The 8,922-nt window shown below is 37.5% G+C and overlaps 2 protein-coding genes across 5 annotated transcripts in view; one reads left to right on the top strand and one right to left on the bottom strand.

The window, feature by feature from the left end:
- LOC107597487 (GA-binding protein alpha chain-like) overlaps positions 1-1,645 on the top strand; it is a 7,214-nt gene extending 5,569 nt beyond the window's left edge. For all 3 annotated transcript variants that reach the window (XM_016288563.1, XM_016288565.1, XM_016288564.1), the window contains exons 9-10: positions 683-875; positions 995-1,645. In XM_016288563.1, coding sequence (XP_016144049.1) covers positions 683-875; positions 995-1,217 — 416 coding nt within the window. In that variant the 3' untranslated portion in view covers positions 1,218-1,645. The remainder of the gene's footprint in view (positions 1-682; positions 876-994) is intronic.
- Positions 1,646-3,398: 1,753 nt separating this feature from the next.
- LOC107597486 (amyloid beta A4 protein-like) overlaps positions 3,399-8,922 on the bottom strand; it is a 19,632-nt gene continuing 14,108 nt past the window's right edge. For both annotated transcript variants that reach the window (XM_016288561.1, XM_016288562.1), the window contains 9 exons: positions 8,214-8,288; positions 7,771-7,929; positions 7,447-7,575; positions 7,262-7,361; positions 6,563-6,766; positions 4,893-4,946; positions 4,736-4,806; positions 4,494-4,640; positions 3,399-3,985 (listed from right to left, as the gene is read on the bottom strand). In XM_016288561.1, coding sequence (XP_016144047.1) covers positions 3,884-3,985; positions 4,494-4,640; positions 4,736-4,806; positions 4,893-4,946; positions 6,563-6,766; positions 7,262-7,361; positions 7,447-7,575; positions 7,771-7,929; positions 8,214-8,288 — 1,041 coding nt within the window. In that variant the 3' untranslated portion in view covers positions 3,399-3,883. The remainder of the gene's footprint in view (positions 3,986-4,493; positions 4,641-4,735; positions 4,807-4,892; positions 4,947-6,562; positions 6,767-7,261; positions 7,362-7,446; positions 7,576-7,770; positions 7,930-8,213; positions 8,289-8,922) is intronic.

The raw sequence follows: 8,922 nt of genomic DNA, 5'->3' as shown, positions 1-8,922 counted from the left end.
TATGTATATGTATATGTATATGTATATGTATATATATATATATATATATATATATATAACAAAATTGAATTTCAAATAAAAGTTGTTCTATTAAACATTATTTTCCTAAAAGAATCAAGAAATGTATCACAGAATGAGTAGCACAGCTGTTTTCATCATTAATTAAAAAAAGTTTTTGAGCACAAAATTAGCACATTCGAATGAATTCTGAAAGATCATATGAAACTGAAGACTAATGCCTGCTGAAAATTCAGCTTTGCTATGACAGAAAAATACATTTTAAAAGAAAACATTTATTTTAAATTGTAATATTTCACAATACTTTTATTTTTGATCAAATGAATGTAGCCTTGTTGAGCATACATTAAGAAAAAGAAAAAAAATCTTACTAACCCTCCAACATTTTAATGGCACATATTATAGTACATATTGGTGAAATGTTGAATGCTAATAAAATCTAATGGTGTCTTTCATTATATGGTTTATATAGAGGTGGAACAGTATTTTCCTCTTCTTGTCTTTCAAATTTAACATACTATTGTGTGTGTTCAATTCAAATCGTATCTCATGAATTAAATGGGAGTCATCCCTTCAATTCTGAATTTTGCCAAAACCCCATACTAAGAAAAACAGGAATAAATGATTGTAGAATTGTTTATGATTGTGCTGTATGTCCTCTCAGGTAACAACGGTCAGATTCAGCTGTGGCAGTTTCTCCTGGAGCTGCTGACGGATAAGGACTCTCGGGACTGCATTTCCTGGGTGGGAGAGGAGGGCGAGTTCAAACTCAATCAGCCTGAGCTGGTAGCTCAGAAATGGGGCCAGCGCAAGAACAAGCCCACCATGAACTACGAGAAGCTGAGCAGAGCTCTCAGGTGCGAGTGCATCATTTCCCCTCTCTAGTTTAGGTGCTTTTGGAGGGAAGTAGCTAGTAATTCTTAAAACTTCAACAAGAAAACTAACTCTATCCATCAATCTTGTCTCATCTAAACAGGTACTACTATGACGGAGACATGATCAGCAAAGTGCAGGGCAAGCGCTTTGTCTACAAGTTTGTGTGTGACCTGAGGACTCTGATCGGATACAGCGCCGCAGAGCTCAACAGCCTGGTGACGGAGTGCGAACAGAAGAAACTCGCCCGGGTGCAGCTGCATGGCCTCGGCCAGCCCGTCACCACGGTCACTCTGGCTGCAGCAGCTTTAGAGAAAGACAGTTGAGGAGGGAGTGGCTTGTTACTCCCAGCCAACCAGGAGACAAGTTTAAGATGGGAGGAATCCGGGTTAAACATTTGACTTTGGGCAGGGTGGGAAACAGCGGGTTTGTAAGCAGATGTGCGCTTTTGTTACGAGTGTGTATGTATGTCTGCGTGTCCCTAGAATGCTTAGAGAGCGAGTGTATGTGTGGATGAGACAAAGATCATGTATGAGCTTTCAGTTTTTGTATGCTTGTTCTCTGACTGCAGGGTAGCATCGGTTATATTTCCATTGTATATACACTCTGTTTTTGATAGCCACGTGGGCAGTGTATTTTGATATTTTCCATTTGTAAAGGATCTTTTTTTTTTTTTTTTTGTGTCCAATTCCCTCAAGGTGAGGTACTTTTTACTGTCCACCAGAGGGCAATAAAGAGACAGTTGGTTTTTGAATTGCCCAAATCTTGCATAATGCAGCAGCAATCAAACACACCCTTTGTTTCTATCTTGTTTTGTGCAGCAAGCAACACACCACAAGGAGTTTGTATGTACATTCAAAACTTTATTCATGGGTTACAGTGTTGTAGAAAGCTTTTCCCCTTCTAAGCCAATGGTTTGAATAGATACTGAAGGAAAATGTCACAGAAAGAGCTTTCTTTGTACCCTACTGACCACAGACACTCGCCTCAGAGTATCCACTAATCAGCACAACACCAGATTTTAGAGCTAAGGTAATTCTATACAGGAACGTAATGAGCAGTGTGCACTGTGACATAACTGCACAATGTTTGACTCGTTAATGGCTGTGTGTCTCTCTCAATGTATTTTACAACAATTCACAATTTCCTTCAACGTCGTGGCACTTTTAAAATGTCTCTTGAGAGGTCATTTCAAAAGGCCGCGTTACATTAATATTTCATATCTACCCGTTCCTTCCTACCTGCTCTGGCCTGTAAGGTGCTATGAGATACTTCAGTGAAACAATAAAAGAGGGGGAGAAGGTTGAGGTGTTTCTGTCCCAAAATGTGTTCGTGAATATCACAGACACTGGGGGAATACAAAGAGGGGAAAATGGGACAAAAATCACACAATCCAAAAATGGTGGCTATTTCTGAAGCAAAATCCCACCACCACTCCATACCGCCCTTCCCTAATCCCGGCCCCATACCAAACCGACATGGAATAAAACTTCATGAGGCAAAAAGGGCCTAGACCCTTCCAAAAAATAAAAATAAAAATGCAGAGTGCGTAGAACGTTAATGAACCAAAAAGTGGGCTAATATTACACTTCATAATACAATACATACATCTTTTTCCAGCCCCATGCAACCATTTAAGTGTGCGTGGCATGGTCCAAAAGAAAGAAAAAGCACACTTCGATTAAAGCATGTCCCTGTGACGATGTAGCCAAGCAGATTTTTTTTTCACTTATTTAAAATGTGATCACAAGAAGACAATAAAATGTACAATCCAGCTAAAATCTCTACATGAGAGAGAGGTCAAAGTCTGCGCCTGGATCCAGAAACCGTCTCTCTGTTAAAATTGCCATGCACTATATAGATACAGCTAGTTTCTGCCTTAATTCAATACATATAACACACAAAATAAAAACAAACATTCATTTCTTATCTAAATGGTATATTTTTTTTGGTGGTGGTTTTTACATATTTTTTTTTAATGTATGGATTTTTATATATATATATATATATTTTTTTTTTTGTGTGTGCATTTTTTTCCAGAAAAAGAAATACCTGAATGGAAAGTTTAACTGAGTACATTATTCGGCATCTGGTTGTTTGCGGTTGGAGCCTCATGTAGCCAAACAGCACCGCATCATCTGAATGCCCAGGAAAAAGGAAGGAAACGTGCAAACAAAAGAGGAGATGTAAGTGCTTGAAGTTCTGGAGGGGAACAAAAATGGTCAAGAGAGAGAGGAGAGAAAAAAAAAATATATAGATGGTTTAGAGCAGTGTTTCTCAACCCTGGTCCTGGGCGCCCCCCAAACACTGCACATTTTGTGTGTCTCCCTAATCAAACACACCTGATTCAACTCATGAGCTCATTAGAATAAACTCCAGGTCACAGGGGTGCCCAAAGTCGGTCCTGGAGGGCCGGTCTCCTGCAGAGTTTAGCTCCAACTTGCCTCAATACACCTGGTGGGAAGTTTTTAGTATGCCTAGTAAGAGCTTGATTAGCTGGTTCAGGTGTGTCTAATTGGGGTTGGAGCTAAACTCTGCAGGACATCGGCCCTCCAGGACCGAGTTTGGGCATCCCTGCTCCAGGACCTGATATGGGTGTGTCAGATAAGGGATACATACAAAATGTGCAGTGTTGGGGGGCGCCCAGAACTAGGGTTGAGAAACACTGGTTTAGAGGATCATGGGTAAGGAAAGCACGGGCAAAGAGAATGGCTCATTCACCGCACAGTGCTGTGATGGACAGGCATGGGAGCACACAGATGGACCAACATACTGACAGATGGCTGGATGGGCGGCAATGTCACATCACTCTTCTGTGCAAAATGAGTGAGCACTCGTTCGATTGGATGAAATGGTCAGGTGATGGAAGCCACTCTCATCTCCATGGTGACAGAGCTGAGCTATAGTGTGTATGAGGGATCAGTCTGCATTCTCTGTCCTGATGCAGTGGGTGATGGTGGTGAGGGGGAGTGTGGGGATCTGAAGTGCTTCTTTAGTTCTGCATCTGCTCGAAGAACTTGTAGGTGGGGTTCTCATAGCCGTTCTGCTGCATCTTATTGAGATGACGTTCCTCAGGGGTCACCGCTGCATCCACCTGAGACAGAAAAAAATAGGTAAAAAATATATTTTTATATTTAAAACGGACAAAAAATACATTGGTAGAGAATATATTTACATTAATATATATTTTGAAATACATTTAAAAAAATATATTTGAAAAATTTAGATTTTTTCCATATGGGTTATGATTTTTAAATTATTTAAAAAACGCTGCACTCAGAAAGAGCAACTTCTAGCTGATGAAATATTTTAGAGCTGGCAGCAGATATTTCTTTTAATAGTTTTAATATAATATACCGGTAATATTTTATATTACTCCCATGGCTATGGAAAGATATGAAGACTTCATATGCTAAAAAATCTGTCTGAGACCTTTCCTTTTAAAAGAACATTTTTATCAGGCACCTATGTTTTGATTAAGTAATTTCACTTTAATGGCAAAGAAAAGGTTATTAGTCAGTTATTGAGTGCCTTATTTTCAAAAACGTCTGACGGTTTTTACATCTGAAGTCTTCATATATTTATAATATGTTGTGTCTCACCTCAATAACTCCATGGTGAATGGAAGTGTACTGCTTCTTCCTTAGCATAACAAGAGTGATTACGATCACAGTAGCGATGACAACTCCACCCACCATCAGCCCAATGATTGCCCCCTTATTAGAGCCCATGTCTTCTGCAAGGAACATCTGATTCAACACAAACACATCAATTACTTTTTACAATGTGAAATATTAGATACATATATTTTATTTCTATAAAATATTTGCATAAACTGTTGTACCAGTCTCTTGTCACGAACATCATAACCAGCGTTGTGCCTTTCCTCAATGTCCAGCCGAACCTTTGGAATCTCTAAAAACAACCACACATATAAACATAATCATTAGATATATGATATTAAACAAAGCAATGGGTGAAAATAACATGTATACATTTACCGGGTCTCGTAGGCAGACCCCTATCTGGAATTGGACGGGCATCTACGGGTTCAACTGAACAAGACAAAAAAAAAGCTGTTCAGTCTCTTCTAAATGTAATGTTTCTGTATTATTTCCACTACTGTTCAAAAATGTGGGGTTGGTAGGATTCTTAAGAGAGTTTCTTATGCTCAGCAAGGCTGCATTTATTTGATCAGAAATACAGTAAAACAGCAACAAAAAGGTGAAATATTATTACAATAAAAAAAAAAAAACTTAACTATTTTAATTAGTGCTGTCAAATGATGAATCGCAATTAATTGCATCCAAAATAAGTTTTTGTTTACATTAATATATGTGTGTGTACTGTGTGTATTTATTATGTATATAAATACACACACATACAGTATATATATATTGAAAATATACATGTATATACATATATATTGTTATATTTTATATTATATATAAACAACATATTTTTCTTAAATATATACATGCATGTGTTTGTGTATATATATATATATATATATATATAATAAATATACACAGTACACACACATATATTATGTAAACAAAAACTTTTAATTTGGATGCGATTAATCACTAATTTTTATATATTTCACTATGTAATTTATTCCTGTGAAGGCAAAGCTGAATTTTCAGCAGCCGTTACTCTAGTCTTCAGTGTCACATGATACACATGATATGCTGATTTGGTGCTCAAGAAACATTTCTAATAATCATCAGTGTTGGAAATCTTTGTGCTGCTTAATATTTTTGTGGAAATCATTTTTCCATAATTCTTTTGACGACTAGAAATCGTTTGAAACAATATAAAAGTCACTTTTGATGCTTATTTAATAAAAGAAAAATCTAAATGACACTGAACTTTTGAACAGCAGTGTATATTTGTATATTACTGTTTGCTCTATATCTGTTTATGGTGATCATGAAAATGGGCCTTTAAAAAGTTGGCAGTTCAGTTACAGCATTCAGTGTGCAAATGTTTACCATGGTTGTCAGTGTTGGCCTGGTTGAAGCTTTCGGGGTGGATGAAGCCCAGGCCGTCCTGCTCTGGTGGCAGGGTGTCCAGGGGGGTGGTGCTGTCAGGCAGGTCGGGCATCAGGGCGTCGTTCCCATAGCTCACCCTCATCTTACTCTGGAGAGACGACAACTGTTGGGTGACTTCAGCCTGGTCACGCTGAATCAGCAAAGCTGGAGAAAGAAAGAATGAGAGGCTTTTTTAATGGCAGATTAGAATACAAGATTAAATATAGTATGTTTCATAATGAATATAATTTTTGAAGTATTCACTACCATTCAAAAATTAAGGGTCTGTAAGTTTTTCTTTTCTTTCTTTTTTTTATATTTAGTATAATGTAAAATGTAAAAAATTATGTATTAATAAATCTAATAATCATCAGTGTTGGAAATCTTTGTGCTGCTTAATATTTTTGTGGAAATCATTTTTCCATAATTCTTTTGACGACTAGAAATCGTTTGAAACAATATAAAAGTCACTTTTGATGCTTATTTAATAAAAGAAAAATCTAAATGACACTGAACTTTTGAACAGCAGTGTATATTTGTATATTACTGTTTGCTCTATATCTGTTTATGGTGATCATGAAAATGGGCCTTTAAAAAGTTGGCAGTTCAGTTACAGCATTCAGTGTGCAAATGTTTACCATGGTTGTCAGTGTTGGCCTGGTTGAAGCTTTCGGGGTGGATGAAGCCCAGGCCGTCCTGCTCTGGTGGCAGGGTGTCCAGGGGGGTGGTGCTGTCAGGCAGGTCGGGCATCAGGGCGTCGTTCCCATAGCTCACCCTCATCTTACTCTGGAGAGACGACAACTGTTGGGTGACTTCAGCCTGGTCACGCTGAATCAGCAAAGCTGGAGAAAGAAAGAATGAGAGGCTTTTTTAATGGCAGATTAGAATACAAGATTAAATATAGTATGTTTCATAATGAATATAATTTTTGAAGTATTCACTACCATTAAAAAATTAAGGGTCTGTAAGTTTTTCTTTTCTTTCTTTTTTTTATATTTAGTATAATGTAAAATGTAAAAAATTATGTATTAATAAACAATTGCTCCTAACTAATATTTTAGTTCAGCCTTGGTGAGCATAAAGAGACTTCTTTCAAAAACATTAAACATTTTACTGACCACAAACCCAGAATAGTAGTGGATATGTATTGCCGGTAAGAAAGATGAACTTAGATTATTATTATTATTTGAATTATGTGCATATTACATTAGTATTTTATTTCTCATTATTAAAATTATTTTTTAAATTCTCCTAAATCAGCAGAACCCAGTTTGAAAACAAGTTCCCCAAATGATACGCAAGTGAATTTAGCGCTAAATAAACCCCCTCACACTTACCCACTTGGTCCTGGATTTCATTAGCCACTTGTGGCACCTTGTAGAGGTACCCCAAGGATTGGTTCATGCGTTCTTCAATCACACGCAGATGGGTCATCACCTATGGGCACAAGCAGTCAAACTGAAGTCTGAAGTATCTGCACATTTTATGTCTGAAGTAGGAAAGAACAGCTTGACCATCTTACAAAGGGCCGAATCTGAGACGCCTTCTTGGGATCCACCTCTCGCACATGCTCAAAATGTTTGAGAGTGTGCTGCCTGTCCTTCTGCTCCGCTCGTATGTACTTCTTCAACAGATTGAGGACTTGTCGAGGCTGCACGAGACGGGACACAGGACAAAACAGGTGTTTCTTGGTTAGCGGTTGCTATTTATCCATAACACAGATATTAGATTAGCAGATGAGAGACATTGTGGCAAACAAATGAAACGAAATACTACTACTGTTAACACATTTGTGGAACATATGCCATTTTGTTTGTAGTTCAGGACTATGGTTGTGTGTGAATACCCGAGGCTGATCAGACTGCAGGGTGCTAAGGTAGCTTTCCAGAGCCTGACGGCGACGGTCGTTCAGCAGAGCTTCCACTCGTGCCATGTGGGTTTCTACCAGCTGCTGTCTCTCCCCGGCCGCTTCCTTCTCCAACGCCTCCACCTTCTCCTGGAAGCGCTATAGAAACACCAATGAACACAAAGCCAGCAGCCATTTAATCCTGAAGTATAAAAAACCGCAAGCCTTTCAATCCTCTTGAAAATCCACCCTCCACTTTAATGTATGCTGTACTGCTAAATCTGAATGCACTTGAACCGCAACCCCGCTAAGTGCTTTATATAACAGATTCACATATCACTACAGTACATGAACAATAAATGTTGTTTACTCTCCACCGTTCACTGCTTATGAATCATCAGCCAACATATCCCATTCACAATTATTATGAGCTGAGAGGCTACCTGAATTATGGTCTTCTTATCAGCACGAGGAAGATTCTTCGCCTGTCTCTCTGCCTCCTCCCATTCTCTCATCACCTGAACGGAGATAAGAGAAAACAAAGGACAGAGTCATCAAATGAATTCTGAACACTTATTAACAAAATCCATGTTTTTTGACATGGTAATACATATATAAAATAAAATTATATAATATAACAATGTAAATAAATAATGTAAAAAATAATGTATTCATAAATAATTGCTCCTAACTAAATATTAATTTACTATTAATACTATTTTAACACTATTTTTTGAAAATACAATATTTTACATTTTTTTTCAAACAATGAAATTACAAAAATTCCGCTTTGAATGTATATATTTAATTATACAGTGGTGTGAAAAAGTGTTGGCCCCCTTCCTGATTTCTTATTTTTTTGCATGTTTGTCACACTTTAATGTTTCAGATCATCAAACAAATTTAAATATTAGTCAAAGATAACACAAGTAAACACAACATGCAGTTTTTAAATGAAGGTTTTTATTATTAAGGGAAAGCAAAATCCAAAACTACATGGCCCTGTGTGAAGAAATATTTGCCCCCCTGTTAAAACTGTGGTTTATCACACCCGAGTTCAATTTCTCTAGCCACACCCAGGCTTGATTACTGCCACACCTGTTCGCAATCAAGAAATCTCTTAAATAGGACCTGCCTGACAAAGTGAAGTAG

Source organism: Sinocyclocheilus grahami, unplaced genomic scaffold, assembly GCF_001515645.1.
Source record: "Sinocyclocheilus grahami isolate Dianchi unplaced genomic scaffold, SAMN03320097.WGS_v1.1 scaffold233.1, whole genome shotgun sequence".
Classification (NCBI taxonomy): domain Eukaryota; kingdom Metazoa; phylum Chordata; class Actinopteri; order Cypriniformes; family Cyprinidae; genus Sinocyclocheilus; species Sinocyclocheilus grahami.
This window is presented reverse-complemented; position numbering and strand designations above follow the sequence as displayed.